The 25,311-nt window shown below is 40.9% G+C and overlaps 1 protein-coding gene across 1 annotated transcript; it reads left to right on the forward strand.

Moving 5' to 3' along the window:
* The first annotated feature begins 2,560 nt into the window (after nt 1–2,560).
* On the forward strand, nt 2,561–23,736 carry Esco2 (establishment of sister chromatid cohesion N-acetyltransferase 2). The gene is made up of 11 exons (XM_037208445.1): nt 2,561–2,710; nt 3,976–4,053; nt 5,191–5,992; nt 7,366–7,456; nt 8,872–8,929; nt 10,381–10,507; nt 11,763–11,894; nt 15,471–15,560; nt 17,008–17,148; nt 19,636–19,796; nt 22,618–23,736. Exons 2-11 carry the CDS (start codon nt 3,989–3,991, stop codon nt 22,748–22,750), a joined length of 1,800 nt encoding a protein of 599 aa, XP_037064340.1. The 5' UTR covers nt 2,561–2,710; nt 3,976–3,988; the 3' UTR covers nt 22,751–23,736.
* The last annotated feature ends 1,575 nt before the right edge of the window (nt 23,737–25,311 follow it).

Below are 25,311 nucleotides of genomic sequence, written 5' to 3' on the forward strand. Positions count from 1 at the left end.
TGGCGAAGGGAAGGGAGTTGGCGGGAGGGCGGGTGTCCCGGCGACTGAGGCGTGCGCCCTAGCGGCCGGTTGAAGGAAATTAGCGGGAAACTGCATCTTATTTGAAGCCGGAAAGGAAAACTTGCTTTTTATCTGTCTTTCCCCTCAACCCAGCATGGGCTCCATGGTTGCAGAAACTGCCTCTTTCATAGTTAAAAGTCCCAGTACCCATTACATCCGTAGGCACCCAGTAGGAACCAATTCAATTTTAAATGAACTCATTCCTTCACTACTTGACATAGGTGAGGTTTTTGTTTTGTTTTTGGCTTGACCAAACTAGATCTGGCTAAGTTTCCATGGGGTTCTCCAATCGAATTCTAGTTAAACCTGAAATGGCTTCAGCAAGAATACAAGACAGAGGAACCTCTGCATTGTCTTGCCCCGTCACAATTAAATAATTTTCTGTGCATCAGGGCAGACTATAGAAGGCACTCAAATGAGTTGTTATTGATATTCTCCAGAGGCAGTCTGCGCGTATTGGGGGTTGGACTCAGACTATTGTTCCTTTACATCTAATGTCTGCCCTTTGTTACCTGTAAGACCGAACAAGTCCCAAACCTCTGAACGTCATCACTTCTTGCTATAAATTTACAAAATGCTCCACAGCACCTAGGTGTGACGTGGTAATTTTTCTTAGTTGTGATGAACAAAAATTATGAGAGTCCATTTTGAACTGAATCAACAAGTCAGAGGAAACAAAAGTGGAATCACTCAGGCTAAATGCCACAGAACCTGAAGTATTAAGATCCCTAGAGAGCCTGGTCTTCCCTAAAAACAGGAAATTCCAGTCTAGTAGAATCTGCATGATAGAGAAGTCCCCTGGCTTTTAACTCTTTTCAAAAAAGTAACTAGCCATGGCCTGATATTAACCGGTTTCCCCTACTCTGGTTCTTTTACTTTACAAAAACCACTATTATTCTGGGTCCCCTTGGTGCTAGTCAGGGTTCCGGAGTATCCACAGGAGAAGACTGTTCAGACACCGGTTTAAGCCAACAGAAAGTCTTTATTCGCTGGCAGGTGATCACACTAGGTGTTCAGGGTCCCAGAGTAGCCACAGGCCTTTCTCAGGGAGAACTTTTGAGCACAAAAACCATGTCCTGGGTTGACATACAAGAACAGTTAGCCAGAAGCAAGACTAGAGAAGCCAAAAGGCAAGGTTACTACACTTAGAGACTCTCCCGGAACTGTGGATTTCGGTGGATTTGGTCTTAGTTTTCATGTTGGCTTGTGGTACTGTCCACGTGCTCAGTTTTACAGCCTGAATGGCATTTCCATCATGGACTCAGTTGTGCTAAGGTCTGGGGCTCTGTTATAGTTAGGATTCTAGACCTCGGGAGATGCGGCCCGATTTTAAGTTGTAGGTAAATCTGGGGTAGCAAGGCCTCAGTTTCAAAGACATCTCCCTCAACAAAACACACTATTCTACCATTACGCAATGGGAACTTTCATTCTGTCTTCTAACCTAGAAGTTGACCTGTTCACGAATCATGAAAAGAACTAAATTGCCAGTCATTTGTCACCCGTTCCAGCCAATTTTGTTCTATAAAGAACGACATCACTTAAACTCATTTAGAACTAAACCTGTGTTTGAGACTGCTAGAAGCTGATGACTCCTTAAAAAACCTGTGAGTGCTTTAAGAACATTTCCACTTGCTAAAGAACACACAATAAAGAAGAGCTGGGTGGGGTGGCACAGGCCTTCTGCATAAATAGCAATTGTCTTCAGGTCTTGGCTTTAATTTTCTGTAAAGTAGGAATGGTGGTACAAACTTCATAGATTGTGGTGAGGAGTAAGTGAAATAAAATTTATAAAGCATCAAGCTGGAGATATTTTTTGGGCTCAGCTATTCAGAACACATACTACTACTCTTGAAGAGTACCTGAGTGCAATTCCCAATGCCCACATTGAATGGCCTACAACTGTCTAAAACTTGATCCAGGGAATCCAACTCCTCTGGCTTCTGCTGGTACCTGCACTTATATGCACATACCCACTCGCAGACATGAGAATAATTAAAAATAATAAAATCTTTTTAAAAACATGTCAAGTATCTAACACTTAAGAATTTAGTGATTGTTCATGCCATAATTTGAAGAATAAAATAATGAAATGGAAACCTAAAATACTATTAATTTTTTAAAAAGCAAAACCAATCATCAGACTTCAAATATGAAAAGTGAGAGCCTCCAGTATCTTGGAGATATATCACTTTATGTAAACTACTTAAACCAACCACCTCAGAATTTTACTTCCGACTCAGCTGAACCATAAACTACAATTCCCATAATGCACGTTCACCGGCCTGTAGTCTGGAGCGGGAGGTTGTTGCAGGATTTTTTTTTTTTTTTTTTTTTTTGAGGAGGCGTGGCTTCCTTGACCCGGGTCGGCTTTGCCTCAGCAGGGCGGGAGAATCTTGGAGGCCACCACCCCGGAGGCGGGGCAAGGACTGGCGAGCAACCAATCACGGCTCAGGCCCTCGGAAGCGCTGAGCAGCGACGAATCGGAATGCAGCGGCGTTGGTCTCAAGTGGCGCGCGTGAATTTGAACGCCCTGGCAGAGCGCCGGGCTCCTGCGAGGAGAGTGGTGGGGTCGCCGAGGTGCGGAGAGCTCTCAGCGTGGGGTCCCCGGCCGGAGTGGACGCCGAGCCAGCGAGAGACCTGAGGAACGCGGGTAACGTCACGGGGCAGGGGACTTGGCTGTGGGCGGACGCCGCCTGCTCCTCAACGCGGGGCCGGTGCCCCCGGTGCCGGCTTCTCACGCCACCCGGGTGGGTCGTCCCTGAACCCCGCAGACTTTTCCATTTGCCTTAGAGGTCGCGCTTGTGGGATTCTGTGGGACTGACATGCCGGATCCGAAGGGAGGAAAGAACGTTCTAGGGTTTTCTCCCAGTGGGCAGAGGCTTGTCCGCTGCATCTCCTCAGCAGCTGCCGGACGCGGTCCGCGTCCTTGATAAATAAGGAAGCTCCTGCGAGGGAGCCCGGCGGCGACCTGTGGGGGGCGATTGTCCTCCCCCCCATTCCCTTGCTCAGAGTTCCAGGAAGGGTCCGCAGAGGCTCTGCGGTCACTGAACGTGCAGGCTGGGGAGATGGTTCGCCCAGAATGTGTGTATGTCAAGTGGAGTGTGGAAGAGGCAGAGGGTGCGAGGAAAGCTGGGGACAAGAGCGTCCATCCGTGGGCATTCTGGAAGGAGGGCTCAAACTTGATGGGGTTGGTTTACTTCAAGGGAAGTGTGCCCCTAATGAGGGTCCACCTGGTCTTGTTAGTGGGCTCACCTTGCTGCTCTGATGCCGAGGTGCGTGCGGTATTTCCCCAGCCTACCCTCCTTCCCTTCCTTCTGTCACTGTTTTAAGTCTCAAAGTAATCGACTGCTTTACTTCTCTTTTTGCAACCCCTGTGACCGAGGCTGGCCTCAAACTCGGGATCCTTTTGCCTCAGCCTCCTATTAGCACCCTCACCCCTGACTAGTTTGCATAAATAAATAAATAAATAAATAAATAAATAAATAAATAAATAATCTGTTATTTGGAGACAGGCATGCTAGCTCAGTCTATAATCCCAGCCCTGGAAAGCTCAAAAAGTTCTCTAAGTTCATCTTTGGCTACAAAGTGAGCTTACATTTGAGGCCAGCCTTGGCTATGTGAGGCACTATTTCTTTCAGTATTTATTTGCAATCATTTATTTGGAATCCCAACTCCCCAACCTTCCCCTCAGACAAAGTTTCCCTGTGTAGCCCCTACTGTCCTGGAACTCCCACTGTAGACCAGGCTGGCCTTGAACTCAGAGATCCACCTGCCTCTGCCTCCCAAGTGCTGGGATTAAAGACGTGTTCCACCACTGCCCGGCTGGAATTAAGATTTTTGAAATACAATTTTGGCATAGTGCCTTTTCTATCTATTTGATGACTTTATTATTACCGACCTATTTATTGCTTTTAGGAATTCAGTTAAAATGATGGCAGCTTTTACTCCAAGGAAGAGGAAACGACATAATCTGAATGCTGATAATGGCGATAGGTAAATCTTAACCTATACATATGAACTCTTTTGTTTGTTTGTTTGTTTGATTGTTTTTCCCTGAGACAGGGTTTCCCTGTGTAGCCCCTGCTTTTTCCTAGAACTCCCTCTGTAGACCAGGCTGGCCTCAAAATCACAGAGATCCTCCTGCCTCTGCCTCTCGAGTGCTGGGATTAAAGAGGTAGGCCACCACCACCAGGCTACATATGAACTCATATGAACTGGAAAAATCCAGTCATGCCAGAGATACAAAAAGGCCTCAAAGAGACAGTTTATTACAGAAAATTTAACATATTTAAATACCATAGGGTATTTAAATAGCTAGTTGGGAGCAATACATGGAGAATAACTTGTAAGTTTTTAAAAAAATATTTAATTCATGGAGGTGCTTTGTCTGTATTTATGTCTGTGTACCCCATGGATAGTTCCCATAGATGGACTGAAGCTACAGATGGTTTGTGAAGCACTATGTGTGGGGACTCAGACCTGGGTCCTCCGGCAGAGCAGCCAGTGCCCCCAGCAGCTGAGCCATCCCTCTAGCCCTTTGGCCTTTTGTTTTTTATTTGAGACAGTCTTAACCATGTAGACCAGGCTAGCCTCAGACTCGTTAAGATCTGCCTGCCTTTGCCTCCTGAGTGCTGGGATTAAATAAATGTAAGTGCTGCTGTGCCCAGAGCCAGTGGAGGACAGAGAAATAGACTGTGAAATACAAATACATGTATGTATAGCAAAGCTTCTTTGTAAACACCGTTTGCTTTTAGGAATGTTATCTTTCTGTTTTGTTTTTGTTTTCTTTGAGAAAGGGTCTTTATATAGTCTTGGCTGTTCTGAAACTCCATATGTAGATCAGGCTGCTTTTAAACTCAGAGATCTGCCTGCCTCTATCTTTGAGTGCTGGGATCAAAGGTGTGTGCCACCAAGCCTGGCTTCTGAAAGTTATCTTTAGAAATATATTTAAATACTTGATTTAATAAAGACAGAATTTGAGGGTTCTGTTAAACTAATAGGTAATATGAATATGTCAAACAATGGAGAGGGATTTTCATGTGACTAGCCAGGAGAAGTTTATTAGTAGATCTAAATAAATTTTGAAGAAAAATGCTGAACTTACAGATGAACTTTTTTTTCTTTTCATAGCCTATTAACAGATATTTCATCAAACAAAGTAAGCTTTTCTGAATTTTCTGAAAGTCTGTATCCATCACCTAATAAAAAACAAACTTGTCAAAGCAGTGACCAAAAGGAAGAAAAGTCATGCTCCTACCAAGGCCATTTCACTTCAAGTCCTCTCAAAACACCAGAAGACAATAGGTTGTCTTTTGCAAACTACAGTTCACTATTTAAATCTGCAGTGTCTACTGTATCTTTCTACAATAAAAATAAGCAATACCTCAATCCACTTGAGAGGAAGTTGATAAGAGAATGTAGATCTATTTGTCTAGCAACTAAAGATGAAGATAAATCTTTTTCCAGTGTGACAGAAAAAATGCAGAGAAAACCCATCTGTACCAAGAAGAACAAAAAACCACAGAAGAGTTTAACTGCTAAATATCAACCAAATTATAAGCGCATCAAGTCTCTATCAAGAAACCCTAAAAACTCCAAGCCAAATCAAATGATCTATAAGCCAGTTGTGGATAAAGAGAATAGTTGTTATCCAGCAGAAAACCATCCAAATACTCCGCCTCGGGTTCTAAGCCAGAAAATAAAACCACAAGTTACACTCCAGGGTGGAGCAGCATTTTTTGTTAGAAAAAGAAACTCCATTAAAAGATCATCCTTGGAAGATAAGCCATTACCACACTTACAGAAAAATGGACCAGAGGTGACTGAAGATGCTGTCCCAGAGGCAAAGCAAGTGCCAAAGTCCTTGTTAGTGAAAGAGAAATTGAATATTGACCTACTGGATGCAAGAAGTAAAACTGAGAAACTAAGAAAGGTAAAGTTAAATGTATCATTTAAGAACAGCTGGCAATTTAATAAAACTTAGATATAAATTAGGTATATAATTATGTAGCTCACATGAGTAAATGAAATTTGATTTTCTTTACAGTTTGGAGGACCACCTGTATAAAATGAGAAAATAAAGACTGGTAGAAAAATGACACCTCTAGGCTTTAGGTAGTATTTTCTGAAATGTAAGCAGGACTTTCTCTACCTTGCTTTTTGTTGTTCTCTGCTACTATTAAAAAGTAGGAATTATGGGCAAAACTCCCTCTAATGATTCCAGAATGTGGTTGCTATTATTGTGTGTATACCTGCATGCACACACATTGGAAGTGAGAGGCCAATGACAAGTGTTTCTCAGGTGCCATCTACTTGGGAGATTTATTTATTTATTTATTTATTTATTTATATTTATTTATTTATTTATTTATTTATTTATTTATTTATTGAGACTGGATCTCTTCGTTGGCCCAGGATCCAATTATGTTGCCTGTCTGTGCTTCCCTGGCCTGGGGATTACAAGCACCACCAGATGCTGGAATCTAACTCAGGTCCTCATACTGCAAAGCAAGCAACCAACCTACCTGTCTCTCCAGCCTTGGTTATTGTTTTTTTTTTTTTTTTTCTTCGAGACAGGGTTTCTCTGTGTAGCTTTGCGCCTTTCCAGGAACTCGCTTTGGAGACCAGACTGACCTCGAACTCACAGAGATCCGCCTGCCTCTGCCTCCCGAGTGCTGGGATTAAAGGCGTGTGCCACCACCGCCCGGCTTGGTTATTGTTTTTTAAAGTCCGTAATGAGAATTATCCCTTTCTAGTTTGAGAAAGTTTATTTTTCCATTTTCACTAACTTTTAAAAGTTAATTTCATTATTGTGAAAAGAATGGTCTATAATTTTCATTCTGCCATCTATATCGGGAAGTATACTTTTTTAAAAAGATTTATTATTTTTAATATGTATGAGTGTTTTGCTTGTATGTAGGTATGTGCATGTGTGTATAGTGTCTTCAGGCCAAAGGAGGGAATTGAATTCCCTGGAACTGGAGCTACAGACTAGAACCACCATGTGAGTGCTGAGAAGGAAGCCTGGGTCCTCAGGAAGAGCAGCCAGAGCTCTTAACCACTGCACCATCTCTCCAGTCCTTCAAGCGTGCATTTTTATAAACATGGCAGTCTATGTCTATGCTCTGATGGTTAAAAAAAAGGTGATCCATATTCAATGAATGCAAAGGAAATTCTCCTTAAAAATAGATTGAAAATTGATGACTCATGTTCTGAAGTATTATGCATGATCAGTCTGTTGAGATCCGTTCACTCAAGGGAAGACAACTAAGAATTAGGACTTCCTAACCTGTTCATTATTTTCAGAATTCCTCAGGTGCTGAATTTTCTTCAGAAGAATGTAAACTTGATGAACATAGTTTTCCTTCAGAGAATGCACTTGGTGAGAACAAGACAAGTAAGTAAGAAAATCTGCATTATTCAGCCTAGCAACTTGTAACAAGCTTTACTGTGCATATCAATTTGAAATTTTATATATACTAATTTTTTCTGGGCCTTTAAAAAATGACTGTGCCTGTATTAATTTCTATTTATCTCTAGGAACTATTACCTCTGGTAAAGCAGAGCAGTAAGTTTTGAAAAGCAGGAAAGGAGATTTTTAGGTTAAAACATCAGACAGGAAAAAAAACAAATTTATCCTTAAGTAACTCTGGCTATTTCTAAGTTTCCCAAGCTCTCTATTTATTACTATTGTCCATGCAAGTATAGGTGCCCTTATGGCATGATGCATGTGTGTGGGTCAGAGGATAGCTTTCTGGAGTGGGTTCTCTGTTTCCACCTTGTTTAGTCAGGGGCTCTTGTTTCTGTTTTCATACCCGGCTAACTGGCCTGTAAGCTGCCTTGATGATTCTCCTCTGACTCCATCTCCCCGTAGGAGTACTGGGATTACAGGCACCAAACTCTGCATCTGTTTGCTTTTTATTCCGTGTGTTGAACTTGGGATCAGTCCTCCACCTCAGGCGACTTATCTACTGAGTTATCTTATCAGCCCTACCTAAGCTTCTAAGAAGTTAAATGTTTTCAGATTTATCTTTTTATTTATTCCCTCATTTAAATAAACAAATAAGCTCATGGATATGTGTCATTATGGATAAGTGAACGTTTATTTTACATTTCGGGTTTAAATCCAATATATTTTTATTACTCAAATTGTTCTGTTTTGACCATGAGGGTTGTTTTTCAGGTTAGTTCTCTTGGGCATGTCTCATCTTGTTTTTTTGAGTGCTGTCTTAGTTCCTGATTTCTACATGTTGCTATGGGCTCATTCTGTATTTTCCTTGCTCCAGCCCTAGAATCTACAATTTCTCCACAGAACTTTGACTCCTTTTATTGGAGGATGGTATGTAGAAATCAAGATATGGGCTCTGAGTGTGTTACTAGAGTGCTGTTGCTGAGAGGCCTTCTCTCCAGACAGGACTGGAGAACACACACATTTGTTTCTGTGGGTCTTCATCTTCATGTTTTAGCATGAGTTCCTATTGATGTCTCTAATCCAGTGACACAGGTTTAGCCTATACTTTCATGATTTACATTTTGATTGGTGACCCATTTTGAATGAGTGCCCAATTGTTCTAGCACCATCTGTGAAAGACTACCTTTGACTCTGCCAAAAAATCATTGATTTATTTGTGTAGGGCAATTTCTGATCTGCTTTGTTCCATTGATCTGCCTGTCTACTTTTGGCAATTTATACTATCTTGATTATGGTTGACTCTTGAATGTAATGTTTTGTTCTTACTAACTTTCAAAGGCTTATGAGTGAGCTTAGATTTTCTTTGGTAATGCAACTATTGCTGGTTTTCCCCCTAACAGTTTCTCCCGAGTCTGTCGTCTTTCCCATCTTCAGTGTTTCTACAGTGAGTACAAAAAGGTAGGAATTATTTTTTGCTCTCTCATCCTAATTTTATTAATTAGATAGGCTTCCTTTTCTCTTATAAAGCTACTTCATTTTTTTTTCTGTATCACTAAGGAGAAATAAGGATATTGAAATAGAAGATTAATTTTTTTTCATAGAGATGGAATAGATCTTCATGGACTTGAGTAATAACTGTCATTTATTATATAGTACCAGGCTTGTAGAATTAGTTTATTATTTCACTTACCGATCCTCAGGACAATCTAGAAGGTAAGTACTATTGGTATTGTTACGATTACATCTCAGCTGAGGAATCTAAGTAACTTAGCCACCACTGCACAGCTAGTGGGTGACAGTGCTAGGCCCAGGAATAGATTCACATTTGAATCAAAAGCTCATTGGGCTATATTGCTTTCCCTAGGTGACAATATGTTAATGATAACTAAATTTTAATGAACATTTATAATCATAGATACTTGTAGTTTGCATTTTACAGATGGGAAAAATTGTGACCAGAGAAGTAAATAATTAATAGTAGTTTAATGCTATTATAAGTCATGGCTGAAGCTAAATACTGTGATGGGGAGGTGGTATAGATAGTTAGAACATGACAAGTAGAAGATCCAAGGTTTTTTTTTTTTTATTTTTTTATATTTATTTTATTTTTTTTTTTTGGTTTTTCGAGACAGGGTTTCTCTGTGTAGCTTTGCGCCTTTCCTGGAACTCACTTGGTAGCCCAGGCTGGCCTCGAACTCACAGAGATCCGCCTGGCCGTGCCTCCTGAGTGCTGGGATTAAAGGTGTGCGCCACCACCGCCCAGCCCAAGTTTTATATTGTCTAAACATCATGCTAAAAAAACATTGTTTTTCCACCCATTTAGTGTTCAATGATTAGGTATTCAGCAAAGAAATTTTGGCCAAGTTCTCTCCTCTCTGTCTGTCTCTCACTCTCTTCCTCTCTCTCGGGGTTTCCCCTATTCCTTTGTGTGTGTGTGTGTGTGTGTGTATTGTACACATGTGCACACATGCCTGTGGAAGTCCAAGGTCAACCTTGGATGACATTCCTAAGGAACTGTCCACCTGATTTTCTGAGACAGGGTTTCTCACTGGCACTCAAGTGCCCACCAAGTAAAAAGTTGCCAGATCCTAATATGCTGGTGGCTCTATGGTTGCCTTGGGTCTGTGAGATTCAATGTGAACTACCTAGGAATTTCTTTATTTAAATGGGTAAATCTTTTCCTAAGATCTGACAGCAAAGAAAAGTCCATTTTTAGAGTGAAGTTAGCTTCCAAAGTAATTCTATATATGTGTACCTGGTACTACAGAGGAAAGTTTTTGGATGTAAGTCAGATCTGGATTTGAGTCTTGACACTGAATTTACTCATGTTTCTTTGAGGAATGATTATTTCTGGGTGGACCTCAGGTTTGCCACTGTTCAGTGATATTTACCAACTTTCTCTTTCAAAGGTCTCCACCTGAAGAGCAGTCTTCCCTGGGATCCACTGCTTGTGCTAACTTCTTGCAGCAGACAATTGTGCAGAAAAATCTGAATTCCAGAGATACAAATAAAGGAGGAAAAGACCAGCTCATCATTGTGAGTAAATTTAAAATAAACCCTTTCCACATGTAGAACATGCAGTCAGCCTTCTAGCATGGTTATCTTGGGTTGTAGATTTTCAGGTTTGTAATTGCCAGTTTTGTTGTGGTAGCATTCAAAGCTAGCCAGTACTTGGGAGCTGTGGTGCCAGAATTTGAGTAGGATGCTATGAATGGTTTGTTCCCCCGTAAGAAAATCATTCATCAACAAAAGATGCAATGGAAGTAGCAACCTTAAACCAGAACTAAGTTTAACAATTTAACATGGCCACGGACTGTATCCAGTTCTAGAATCTGTGAGCTGAAAATGGTAGTTAACATTTTTATATGTTTTTGTTTGTTTATGGTTCTAGGAATTAAGCCTGTTGGTTTCCTTCATGGATAGTCAAGGCTCTGCCACTAAGCTACACTGTACCCCCAAGGCTTTTTATTTGGGGACAGAATTTTATTAAGTTGTACAAGCCAGCCTTGAACTTAGAGTCGTCCTACCTCAGCCTCTGCGGTAGCTCTTATAAGTCTGTGCCTCCAAGCTCAGGCTTCCAGAAGTTTTAAAGCAAAGAGAATATATGACTGTATTAGTTACTTTTCTGTTGCTATGATAAAATATACCGTGGCTCGTAGAAGAGTGTTTTTGGCTTCTGGTTCCAAAGGGCAGTCCCAATGATGAGGAAGACAAAACTACAGGCAGCCAGGGTAGACAGCTGGCTGGCCCCATTTCAGCCTCACACAGGAAGCAGAGACAACAGCAAGAAATGGGACAAGCCTGCCCGCTAAATGACTGTACTTCCTCCAGCAAGGCTGTACCTCCTAAAGGTTCCAGAACCTTCCCAAACAGCTCCAACCAACCAGGAACCAAGTGTTCAAATAAGTCATATTCAAACACAACAGTGACAAACCACACATGGTCTGAAAAGCCTAAAGTATTTACTTCCACCTTTTCACAGAAAAAACTGCCAATCCCTATCTTAAATAATTCAGGATCTAGTATTTTCAGTGTCGTTAAAAACAATGCTTTATGAGAATGGAATTTGTAGAACTTTATCAATTCTTGATAATTGAGGCAAAGAGTTTTGACATCTAGGATAAAGAATTTAACACTCTAAATGACTTAAGATGAAGCAATGATTAATACAGAAGCCTCAGAAATGAGACTTTGCCTTTTTCTTGGTCTTTCGTGTCCTTCCTAAAGAAGGTCCATTGTTCATCCAATTCTTGGGGTTTATGCTTTTGTTTGTTTGCTTGCTTGCTCTTAGGATGCAGGTCAGAAACATTTTGGGACGACTATGTGTAAGTCTTGTGGTATGATCTACACTGCTTCCAACCCTGAAGACGAAATGCAGCACCTCCAGTATCACCACAGGTTTCTGGAGGGCATTAAATATGTGGTGAGTCAAGAAGTCTCTCAGTTTGTTCTAAATAAAACTATGGAAGGAGGCATTTTGTGCCCTAATTGTTGACGGAGCTATATATCCATAAATATTTCACTACTTGCAATAGAAGTTAGCTGGGTATGTTAGCTCCCACCTGGGATCCCAGAACTTCGGAAGAGGTTGAGACAGGAGGATCATTGTGAGTTTGAATTTAGTCTTTGGCACATAGTTAGTTTCAGGCCAGTCTGTCAGTTTGAGCTATAAGAATGAGATCCTGTCTTAAGAAAACAAACACATCAGGCTGGGGAAATAGCTTAGAGTAGTGGTTCTCAACCTATGGGCCGCAACCTTTTTAAGACCATCAGAAATATCAGATACTTATGTTCATAAAATTAGCAAGATTACAGTTCGAAGTAGCAACAAAAATAATTTTAAGGTTGGGGGTCACCACAGCATGAGGAACTACTAAGGGGTTGCAGCATCGAGAAGGTTGAGAACTGCTGGCTTAGAGGGTAAAAGTGGTTGATACACCAGATGGGGTAGCATAGGAGTCTAGAACCCCAGAGCTGTAAGGAGGAGTGTGGGAAAGGATTTCTGGGCTCTCTTAGGTGCCTGCATAGTTACAGTTTCAGTGAGGACCCTGTCTTACAGAAGTAAGAGAATGAAAGAGCAGGACACATAATGTCTTCTTCCGGTTGGCACCTACACAACCCTGAAAAATACAAATAGATGAGGTTGATGATATTAAAAAGTTATCTTTGCGCCGGGCGGTGGTGGCGCACGCCTTTAATCCCAGCACTCGGGAGGCAGAGACAGGCGGATCTCTGTGAGTTCGAGGCCAGCCTGGGCTACAGAGTGAGTTCCAGGAAAGGCACAAAGCTACACAGAGAAACCCTGTCTCAAAAAACCAAAAAAAAAAAAAAAGTTATCTTTCAGTGCTGGGCCTCAAACTCAGGTCCTTGCATATATGAGGCAAATATGACTGGAGCTATGCCTAATCTAAAGGTTAAGTTGTTACATATCGGGGACTAGGGGGGTCCAGCTCCTCGAGAGCCCCCTCCCAGGGCCTGGGAAGAATCTACAACCAGCTGATAATTAATTTTTGAAGAAAAGAAATGAGTCTATGTACACGAAATTTCTTAGTCCATACACTTTATTATTCTATCAGTTCTCTCTCGACAAGCTTATACTCTGCTCTCATTTTTAGCTCCTTTCTTGCCCAATTTCTCTTTACATTTATCTGTTGTCCCCTCCAGGTTCTATCTTAATTCCTTCATCTAGTTCTGCCCCTCCTAGGTTCTCATCCATCTACTTCTTTCCCATATCAGCTCCTCTCCCACCTCCTCCTTCCTCATCTTGTTCTTCCCCATCTGGCTCTTCCTCATCTTCCATCTCGTTCCTCTAATACTCTCTTCTAGCCCTCAGTCTTATTCCCCATCTCAGTTTGTCCCTCAAGTTCTTACCCATCTAGTTCTTCCATTCTCTTTTCTCCGTCTCCCTGTGCCCTGCAAGTCCTGGTATATATGCACTTACAAGGAGTAATCCCTTGGCAGTGCAAAGGGAGGTTCCAGGGTCAAATGGAGGGGTGGTAAGAATCACATAGAGAGGCAATAACCATTAATTATCATTTGCAACCCCAAAGGGAAGTGACCAATGGGGAAATGAATTACCTAAAGGCTAAACTCGGGTAACATCTAAGAAGAGGGATCTTATGTGCTCAACTTTAGTCTTAAACGTGATTAATAGAAAATGTTGAGAATCTATAAGTTACTAGGTCAATGGGAGAAAACAAAACTGCCTTCTTTTTTCATGTAGTTCCTATCTGTCCAAGCTATCTGCTGTTTTTCTGCAGGGTGGGGGAAAGTATGCTCGGTTGCTAGGCAACCTGTGCACAGCTAGATGCCTCTGGTGATAGTTAAAGGGAGATCTGGAACTAGAGATAAGATTTGGGATAGGAGGAAGTTAAGCTTAAGTCTGTTCTTAGAGAGTACAGAGGTATCTCTGATGAGGTACTTTCTTCCTTCTGGGGATGGACCTGGCCGGATGCTGCCAATGATAATTACAGGAAGGCTTGAACTAGGGTTCCAGCTATCATAGCTGTCAGCGTACCAGGTTATCTAAATATTCCTTTAGTAGAGGGGAAATGGTACCCAATAAATGATGGAAAAGCTACAGTAGCACACAAGAAACTCACAGCAGGAAACGGCTGATAATCCAAAGCCAAATATCACCATGGCTCCTTGAGCCTCAGCTTGACCTCTGGAAGGCCCTTGGTTACTTCCAGGTATTAGGTTTGTCATAATCAACTGAATTCCTACTTTGTGTGTTTTTGTGGCTTGTAGCAGTTACATAATGCTGTCTCAGATTTCGCAACCCCACTGTACTAGACTAAGTAAACCCTGCCCTCTGCAGGATGTCAGGATCAGAGTGGTAAAACCACGAACATGTGCTCTTTTCAAGTATGGGGCAAAAATGGAAGGACATTGCCAGTGCGTGCATGTCACATACGCACATGCGTAGAGAGGTTCGCTGACAGAAACTGGAAGTAGAGAAGTGACTTAGCACAGAACTAGGCTCGTGAGAACTGGATCCCTGTAAGGTTCTACACACTTGGAGGCATGTGGGCAGAAACACTGAAGGGAATGTGTGAACGAGAGCTTCCGCATTCCTTTGTGCAGAACTAATTACTTTTTTCCCTACTGTGACAAAATACTTGGCAGGAATTAATTTAAAGAGGGAAGGGTTTATTCTGGGTTATGGTTGAAGGGGACCATCCCACTATCCTGAAGACATAGCTTCTGGCATGGTTACAGAAGGAGGCGGCTAGCCAGTCACATTGTTATCCATGGTCAGGAAGCAGAGAGTGAACAGAAAATGGAACCCAACTATAAAACCTCCAGGCCTACTCTGCAGTAGCCCACTTCCTCCAGTGAGCTCCATTTCCTGAAGGCTTCTCAAACAGCGCTACCAGCAGGGGGCAAGTATGCAAACACCGCACAGGGTCAGACCTGTGCCGAGTTGCTGAAAGGAGAAAGCATTTGGGCCTCAGCATGACCTGGGTTTCTCTCTCTTTAGTCCATTGTGTCCTCTTTTTGTGATCTTCCACTTCTTGGAACTCAGCTTGTTTGCCGCCCACCTGCCTCCCTCGGGTAATTCAGCAGATCTTACTCGGGTCCAGTGTGGGCTACAGCTGCTGTGAGTTCAGAATTGCAATGGCTGTGTCATGCAATTGCAATTTGATGCAAAAAGATGGCACTTTACAGCCCTTCTCTTTGTCTTCTGGCTCTTTCTATTGTTTCTTCTGTGATGTTCTGAGTCTTAGAGGGAATGGCATACATGTCCTATTAGGGCTAAACATTTGTTCTCAGCACCCTGAATAGCCATGAATATTTTCCACCACTCACTACAGAGAGAATTGTCTCTGATGAAGGCTAAGTAGCCTTTGTCTGCATGGTGGGTGGTTAGGGCCAGAGCCTCCCTCTGTCTCGCCTCTCCTGTCACTCATTGTTTGACCACCAGTCCTCCCCAGACCGAAGTGTTTTATGTCTTTTGTTTGTAACTTAACAATTTCCCCCTCTCCCACTTTGGCAGGGCTGGAAAAGAGAACGGGTAGTAGCAGAGTTTTGGGATGGGAAGATTGTGCTGGTCCTGCCACAGGATCCAAGTTATGCCATCAAAAAGGTATGGGGTTGTTTTTCTCGTTCTCTCCTCAAGAAGCCCACTAGTAAAGTGTGAACTAGTGTGCCAACAACTTCCTTGTTGATAGACCTAAGCGTTTATAGTTCATAGTGGTTATAGTGCCCGGATTGGATGTGTTAGTTCTCCTGAGTTGAATGTCGCCAACAGGAATAATAAAACTAAAGCAAAACCACCTGGTGCCTCTGAACCCTCTCTCCTAGGATTGTCTGAGTGTCTTAAAAAGCGTTCTTTAAAGCAGGTTCTTAAGTCCATTTCCCTAGGTACCAGGTGCTGCGGGCCGCAGGAATATATCATAAGAACTCAGCTGGTTCAGCTCAAAGTCACTACCTGGAGGAATCAGGGAATTCCTCCAGAGGAAGCCAAATCCCAAGAAGTTTTTGGTGTTACTTGGCTTGTTATATATCAGCTGTATTCTGTTACGAAAATCATGTGTGCCTTCATAGTTTTCCCAATTGACTTTTCCCTAAGAAGGGCTAACAGTGTGGACACTTTCTAGACATACACATTCCAGGTATTTGGAGAACAGCCTCAGGAAAGGCTTTCTCTGGTATCAGATTATCTCCCTTAGCCACTTTCAAGGACTACAGGAAACACCACCCAGGTGGGCGCCCATTGTTAGTCCCAGGTGGACTGACAATAACAGCCCACATGCAAGTCTCCTGACTTATGATAAATTCCACAAGGAGACGCCGCCTAGGAGAGATGGATGTTAAGTAATAGCTTTACACAGTTTAGCTTGGACCCTCCCTTTTATATACCGGGACTTCCAGGGCACAAGAGAGAAGAGAAAAGAGAATGGAAGAACTAGATGGGTAAGAATTTGAGAGGAACAAACTGAGATGGGGAAGAACTAGATTGAAGGGCTAAAAGAGGACTAGAGGAACGAGATGGAAGATGAGGAAGAGCCAGATGGGGAAGAACAAGATGAGGAAGAACCAGATGAGTGAGAAGGAGATGGGAGAGGAGCTGATAGGGGAAAGAACTAGATAGATGAGAACCTAGAAGGGACAGAACTAGATGAAGTAATTAAGATAGAACCTAGAGGGGACAGTAGATAAATATAGAGAAATTAGACAAGAAAGGAGCTAGACATGAGAACAGAACTGAAGGTGTGTATAAAGGATGTTATGCCAGAGGAATTAAAGCAAGTGGACTATAGAACTGGTGAGCTGAGATTCTATTTCCTGAAAATAGTCCTCACCGTTAGTAGTTCTCTCTCCTGAGCCCCTGGGATGTATAATATTGAGGCTGGTTCCCCAAATATACAAGAACCAGGTGTGTACATCAATTCTGAAATAAGTTTGAGTGTATTTAAATTTGGGAAATAGAAATAAAAGAAGCTAAAAGATGGTGATCATGTTTTGTGAGTATACACAAATTTAGTTTTGTTGTAATTTTTAAAACAAATTTACCTTGTTTTTTAACTCAGGTAGAAGACGTCCAAGAACTTGTGGATCTGGAATTGGGCTTCCATCAGGTTGTTCCCATGTGTCCAAACAAAACCAAAACTTTCCTCTTTATTGATGAAAAAAGAGTAGTGGGATGTTTAATAGCAGAGCCCATCAAACAGGTATGCTGTATGTCTCAGGTTACTAAGCTATCTTTGACTGTAACTAAATCCACTTATTTACATTGTATTTAGTATTCTGTCTTAAGCAGAATAAGTCTGTTTTCATGTAGCTGTTTCCCTACCTGGGAGTATAAAAATGCAGTGATTTTTATATAAGAATCTGTAGACCTAAGTTATTACACAGCAGCTTCGTGGATGTATTTAACAAAATAGTCATTACTTATTCCTCACTTAGAATATACTTTTTTTAAGGCAGGAGGATCTCTGTAGCTATGGCTGGTCTAGAATGGAACACATAGAGAGCCTCCTGCCTCTGCCTCCCAAGTCTGGGATTAAAGGTGTGCACCACTATGCCCAACTAGAATCTATTTTAGACACTAATTAACAGTGATCTAAAAGAAACAGTTATCTTGTTATTATAAAGTAGAGAAAAGGAACTTGTTTGTATTATCAATAAGACCAAATATGCATTAATTGCCAGTTATACCTTAATAAAGTTGGTTCTGGGAAAGAAGGCAAAGAAACAACTTTTGCTTACAACAAAGAACCAAAGGAGAGGGGTCTGCAGGTCAGCAGTAGAGCATTCCAGTAGCATGCACAAGGCTCTAGGTCGATTTCAGTACCACTTTGTGTTTGTGCACGTGTGCATACCTGCTTGAAAATTACTGAAATTGCCAAGCGATGGTGGCACACGGCTTTGATCCCAGCACTCGGGAGGCAGAGGCAGGTGGATCTCTGTGAGTTCAAGGCCAGCCTGGTCTACAGAGCAAGATCCAGGACAGGCACCAAAACTACACAGAGAACCCCTGTCTTGAAAAAAAACAAAAGATAATTGTTAACATCTTCAGTGTTTTCCTCACAGGAAAGTAAGTGTGGTGATAAAAATGATAACTGCCTTGATATACTTAGTTAACTCATAATATCACCATAGATTAGAATACCAGGTTGAACTTTCTGAAAGAAATTCTCTGCAAGTTGATAAGGTGGACCTTGAAGTTGTGATCTTCTTCCTTAGCCTCCTGTGTTTCAGGCCTGTGCCACCGGGTCTGGCTTAACTGTATCTTAACTATACTGGACATACCCTATACATGCATGCATGTGTACATTAAAACATTCAAACATTCAGAGGCCTCCAGAATTTACTAAATGAAGCATTGACAAACATTCCCCAGTACCTCCCCTCACTGTCTTCTAGTTCTTGCTAATAGCCATTTTACTCTCTGCTTCTATGAGTCCAACTTTTAGATTCTCTATTTGTTAGGTTGTGTAAGATCTGCCATTTTGTGATTGCTAATTGTGCTTAGCATGTCCTATGGGTCCATCCATTTTCCCCAAATGGATGTTATAGTTGAATGGGATTTCCTTGACTGTTTTATTTCTTCATTGACAGACATTTAAGTTGATTCTATACCCGGGATTTTGTGTGTGATGCTGCAGTGAACCTGAGAGGCATCTTCAACCTCCTATTTTTTCTTTTGTAGACATACCCTGAAGTCGGATAGTTTTTGTTTCTACTACTGATTATTACACTCCTACCAGCTGCATATATGGGTTCCCTTTGTTCCCTTCTTGGCCAAGACTTTTTTATGTAACCATTCTAACAGATACGATGTGATACCTCCTTGTTCTAATTTGCATTTCTTTGATTATAGTAGTATTGAGCATTTCTTTAAACACCTGTGAACCATTTATAGGTCTTTTTCAAAAGGGGTAGTCAGGCCATTGTCCCACTTCTTAAATTTTATTTTATTTTGATAGTGTACATGAGGTATGGGTGTGTGGCACATAAGGAGTTGGTTCTCTCCTTCCACTGTGAGCTCTAGGAAATAAACCTCAGGTTGTCAATTTTGTACAGCAAATGCTTTTCCTATTGAGCCATCTTACCAGGCCCTTGTTTCCTTTTAAAATTTGAGTTATTTTCTTACTATTAACTTGAGTTCCTTGTATATTTTGGACTTAAACTCCTTACAATGTGTATGATTTGTAGATGTTTTCTCATAAGTTGTCTTTCACCATCTTGTGTCCTTTCCTATGCAGAAGCTTTGTAGTTTAATGTCAACCTGTGGTTCATAGTCTGACCTCTGCAGACATTAGGCACACAAGTGCACATGCATACAGGCAGAAAGAACACTCATACACAGAAGTATAAGAATTTAAGGAAGAACAGAGAATATTATTTTTTGGAGATTGATTAACTATAGATAGGTTTTAAAGTTTGCATTTTTTTTTTTTTTTTTTTTTTTGGTTTTTCGAGACAGGGTTTCTCTGTGTAGCTTTGCGCCTTTCCTGGAGCTCACTTGGTAGCCCAGGCTGGCCTCGAACTCACAGAGATCCGCCTGGCTCTGCCTCCCGAGTGCTGGGATTAAAGGCATGCGCCACCAACGCCCGGCTGCATTTTGATTTTTAAAGTTCAAAGTTTGATTTTTGTTTGCTTTTTAAAAGAAAAGTCTTAGTTTTAACTGTAGACATTACTGTGTGTCATTGCAGGCCTTTCGTGTCCTGTCGGAACCAAATGCCACTAAAGAATGTTCTAGAGCTTGGAGGTGTTCAGATGTACCAGAACCTGCAGTCTGTGGGATAAGTAGAATCTGGGTCTACAGACTGAAAAGAAGAAAACGCATTGCAAGACGACTGGTAGACACTGTCAGGTAAGGAGACAGAACAGCTCTAGACCTTGCACAATGACTTATTAGCTTTCCCAGAACCTTCCTTGGCTCATGAGCCAAACAAAAGAATTTTGCTAAAACATTTCTGTATAAATACTGTTAAAGTCAGACTAAGGCAAATGTCGACATTAGAAGGGAATAACTCAATATGTATTTAATGCCAAAGCTTAAGAGTAATTCTTTTTCCTTCCCTTCTTTCTTGCATTTTTTTTTTTCTTTTTCAGATGGGTTTTATGGTTGAGATAGAGTCTCATTGTTAGCCCTGGCTTGTCTTGAAGTAGTGATTCTTCTGCTTCAAGTATGGGATTATGAACATGCACCACCACGCACACCTCATTTTGTCTTTTATTTTTAAAATTTATTGTTTTTATGTTTGTGTGTGTGTGTGTGTGTGTGTGTGTGTGTGTGTGTGTGTGTGTGTGTGTAAGCCATGTGAGTAAGCCATGTGAGTGCAGTGTCTTTGGAGGCCAAAAGAGATCAGATCCTGGTCTATCAGAGCTGGATAGAGTTACAGATAGTTGTGAGCCACCCAATATGGGTACTGGAAACCAAACTCAGGTCCTCTGTTTTAGTTACTTGTCTATTACTGTGACAAAACAGTATAACTAAGGCAACTTAGAAAAGAAAGTATTTAATTTGGGGACTCATGGTTCCAGGGTGACCATCAGTAGGCAGGCAGGAAGGCATGGTCCTAGAGCAGAACCTGAGAGCTCACATCTCATCCACAAGCATGAGGCAGAGAAAGCTAACTAGGAATGGCGTGAGCTTTTGAAATATCAAAACCCATCCCCAATGACACACCTAATCCTACTTAAACAGTTCTACCAACTAGGAACCAAGTATTCAAATATATGAGCCTTTAGGGCCATTCTCTTTCATTTCTACAAGTATATATGTACTCCCAACACTCAGCCATCTCTTCAGCCCCCAGTTTATTTTCCTTTTTTTGTTTTTGTTCTTCAATATAGGGTTTCTCTGTATAGTCTTGGTGCCTGTCCTAGATCTTACTCTGTAGACCAAGCTGGCCTTGGACTCACAGAGACCCGCCTGGCTCTGCCTCCGAGCGCTGGGATTAATGGTGTGCGCTACCGCCACCCAGCCTAGTTTACTTTCCTTAACAATAAGAATATTTATGTTCTTATATAACCACAGAACAGTCAAATTCAAAAAACAGTACCAATATCTTTATCTAGTTGATAGTTCAGGTTTCATTATCATGACTTAATCTCAAATGCTTTTTACTGGTCTTTTTCCCCTATGCAAGGTCACGTTGTGTAGTGGTTGTGTTTCTATAGATCAGCGGTTCTCAACCTATAGATTAACCATTGGAAAACACTTATTTCCAAAGGTCTTAGGAACTGAGACACTGCTCCTCTATAAAATTACAGTTATGAAGTAGCAACAAAGGTAATTTTATGGTTGGGGGTCACCACAACATGAGGAAGTGTATTAAAGGGTTGTGGCATTGGGAAGGTTGAGAACCACTGCTTTAGATGGCTTGTTTGTTTGTTTGTTTGTTTGTTTGTTTTATCCTGTTTGACACTCCCTGTGTAGCTCAGGCTGTCCTTGAGCTAATGATGTTTCTGCCACAGCCTGCCAGGTGCTGGAATCACCAGTGTTTGGCACCATGTTCCGGTTTGGTTAGACTTTATCTCCATTAACCTGGGACATTTCTTAGCCCATCTGGTTTTTACCACATTGAAGAGTTTGAAGTGCTTTACCTTTTTGTGGCTGTGACAGGGTGCTTGACCTGATTTAAAGTAGGGATGATTAAGTTTGACTTAGTGTTTCAGAAGTGTCAGTCCATCATGGCAGGGAGGGCACTGATGAGCAGAACAACTTACCTCATGGCCCACAGCAGACAAAGGGAAATACAGGAAAAAGCAGGTGCAAGATGGAGCACCTAAGAACATGTCTGAGCAACCTCTTTCCTCTAACTAGGCATCACCTCCTAGAAGTGCCATAGCATGAACCTATTATTAAGGATAAATCGGTTAGGTCAGAACCTCATGATCAAATTGTATATGCAGATGCATTTAGACACATCTGGAGGTGTGCTCTACCAGATCATCTATGTCTTAATTCAATCAAATTGACAAAACCAGCTATCATAGAGTATAACTAGTTATTTTACAGAATCCCCTGGAGGGTTTTTTAACATTTATTTACTTATTTTGTATGTAGGGGAGGGCAGGGGAGATAACACATGTGTCATAGCATGTGTATAGAGGACAGCTTGCAGGATAGTTCTCTCCTACCACCATATGGATCCAGGAGTTTGAACTCAGGTCATCAGACTTGGCAGTAAGTTCCCTTAAGTCACTGAGCCGTTTCACCAACCTTGAACCCCTTTTAACTACTTCATTTCCAGTACTTTTAATTACAGTTGAAGAAGATCAAGGAAATTTTAGTTTTAGCCTTCTCAAACATCTGTATTTGGTTGGAGAAAAATAAGTTTTTATTTTTCTTTGGTGGTGGTATGTTTATCATTTGTTTTGTGTGTGGTGTGGACATGCCGTGGTATACTTTTGGAAGTCAGAAGTCATGTTGAGGAAATTAGTTTTCATTCTCTTTCCAGTCTGTGGACCTTTGAGTTTCTGATATGAGATGATGCCATGGGACATCCATCTCTAAATCCAAGGCATTCTGGTACCAAAAACAGTAGTAGTTTTGACCGATTACTTATATTGTTTAATGTATATAATTGTTTATGTTTAATCGAAATCTAAAATTTTAGTTGATAAATGGTTTTCTCTCTTTTTTTTTTTTTTTTTTTTTTTATTTTATTTTTTTTATTTTGTAGGAATTGCTTCATGTTTGGCTGTTTTCTCAGCACTAATGAAATTGCATTTTCTGACCCAACACCAGATGGTAAATTATTTGCAACCAAGTACTGCAACACCCCTAATTTCCTTGTATATAATTTTCATAGCTAAAGCCATTTGCAGCCACAAAACTGGTACTGTATGGAATTCAGCTAGATAACTCATTAGTATCAGAATGAAAATTATAAGACTTGTACACATGTGCATACCAATTTTATTTCTTATATGTTAGAGAGATAATTTGTTGGTTTGAGATTCAGAGAAAAAAATCATCTTTGGATACACTGAGTTCTTAATTTTGAAAACTTTTACAGCAAGTTGGCTCCTGCAGAAACTTGACTACTTTATAAAGGAACACGTGAACACACTTAGACCATGATTGTCTCATGCTTCATCAGTAGAAGCAAATCTCAACACAGACAATAAGATCATTTCAGAATTCCTTATGTAGCGTTCTCATTTTATAAGCATACTGTAGCAGCTAAGTTGAAAATACTTAGAAAGTATTTTGAATTTCCTATGTGGAATAAGATACCAGGAATCATTATCTCATATCCATTTATATGAAATAATTCTATAATTTTGTATTTTAATCCCTTAGGATATTAATAAAAGCACACATCATAAAATTTAACTAAGACTGTATTGGGCACTGTTGTCTTCTGAGGTTTTTATTGCGTGAAAATGCTGGTAGGTAATTGAAGTCATAAACCAAACAAGTGGACCTAGGAACACAATGACCTTATGGAATACTCTACACCCAAGGGCACTCAATTTTCTAGTATAATTTGAATACTCATTTGTAAAGCAAAAAATTACTCAGGTTGTTTTAATTCTTAAAGGTTGTTTAATTGATATCTGGCATGAGACAGAAGTTTTTGTTTCTAGGTTATATTGTTCATTGTAAAAATCGGTTCATCTTTAAGTCTTATTTGCTTGTAATACTTCCAAAAAGAATGTGTAAGTGTTAAAATTATCTGTAATTATGAAAACATTTTAATGCTATTTTCTCTTTAAATGTTTTATTATAAAGTTTATTAATATTATTTCATTGTTCAATGATTTGTGAGAAATCAATTATAATTTTTTATAATTATCATTAGTGTGTTTGCCTATGCATGTGTGCATTTCACGGTGCCTACATGGAGGCCAGAGAACAACTCTTGGGAGTCAGTTCTTTCTCTGCCATGGGTTCCAAAGATGTAAGTCAGGTGGTCAGGATTATGCAAGCACTTTTATTTACTGAGCCGTCTCACTAGCCCAGAATTCATAACATCCTGTTAATACTCTGATAAATTATTCTTTATCATAAATATCTTGAAAACAAAACTATAGAGATATTAGGGAAATAGTATGCTGAAAGAAAGTTTCCCGGCACACCTTTAATCCCAGCACTTGGGAGGCACAGGCAGGTAGATCTCTGTGAGTTCGAGGCCAGCCTGGTCTACAGAGTGAGTTCCAGGAAAGGCGCAAAGCTACACAGAGAAACCCTGTCTCGAAAAACCAAAAAAAAAAGGTATAGTATCCCTAATCCTACTTTGGGTGTAGATACGTTGCTTCCAATGAGTTCTACAGCTCAATTCACTTGGTGTCTTAGGATTTAAATGTACACTGGGTTGTATTGACACCGTTGCTCTATTTACAGTTTGGTTTCACACACACACAAGTCTCGGTATTTAATAACAGCAACGAGTACATGGAGCACTTAGATATTGTTTATAATAACCTTTCTCAAAAAAAAAAAATCTGGAGTTGCTGGGTCAGAGATTATACAGAATGAGCCTAGATCTTGCTATATCAAAAAGTTTAAAAAGGGCTGGGCAGTGGTGGCGCACGCCTTTAATCCCAGCACTCAGGAGGCAGAGCCAGGCGGATCTCTGTGAGTTCGAGGCCAGCCTGGTCTACAGAGCGAGATCCAGGAAAGGCGCAAAGCTACACAGAGAAACCCTGTCTCGAAAAACCAAAAAAAAAAGTTTAAAAAGGAAAGCCACATCTTCTGGTGCATGTCAAAGGAACACTGGAGCCCACTGAAAGAGCCCCCAGCAGAGACATTGTGACAAGCTGATCTGAATAGCAGCATCAAGTCGTGTAATATGAGTCCATACTGAGACGTGAATTATGAGAACATTCAATCCACATGTTCCAAGACAGACTGCACAGAAATGAGTACGGTACTAGCTGACACTGCCAATAGTGACAGCTCAGTTAACAGTCAATGTCACCATGATACTCGATGGTTTGCTGTATGAGAAGTGTATTTATTTACCTTTCTCAGGTCTTGTCCCATGTGAACATGAAATCAACATCAGACAACTCCCAGTTAAGGTCTATCAATCAAATTCCTAAACCACCACACTCTGAAATTTAGTGGTCAAGGGGTTGTGGCATCCCCAAGTATGGCATTTGAATGGGATCTTGGAACAGAAAAAGTAGTTACTAAACAAATCCAAATAAAATGTGGACTTGAATTGCATGCCAGTACTGGTTTATTGTGACAAGTATAGTTATATAAAATGATATGTGGGAAATGGAGTGTCTATAGGAACTGGGAATAAATCTCAAAGTGCAAATTTTATGTATTAGAGCCAATTCATGCTTTGTGGTCTGTGAGCAGGTCACTTGGGCAAACCTACTAAAAATGATATATCAGAAAAAGGGTTGGTAAGACTACT

This window comes from Peromyscus leucopus, chromosome 9 (assembly GCF_004664715.2).
Source record: "Peromyscus leucopus breed LL Stock chromosome 9, UCI_PerLeu_2.1, whole genome shotgun sequence".
In the NCBI taxonomy this organism is placed as follows: Eukaryota; Metazoa; Chordata; class Mammalia; order Rodentia; family Cricetidae; genus Peromyscus; species Peromyscus leucopus.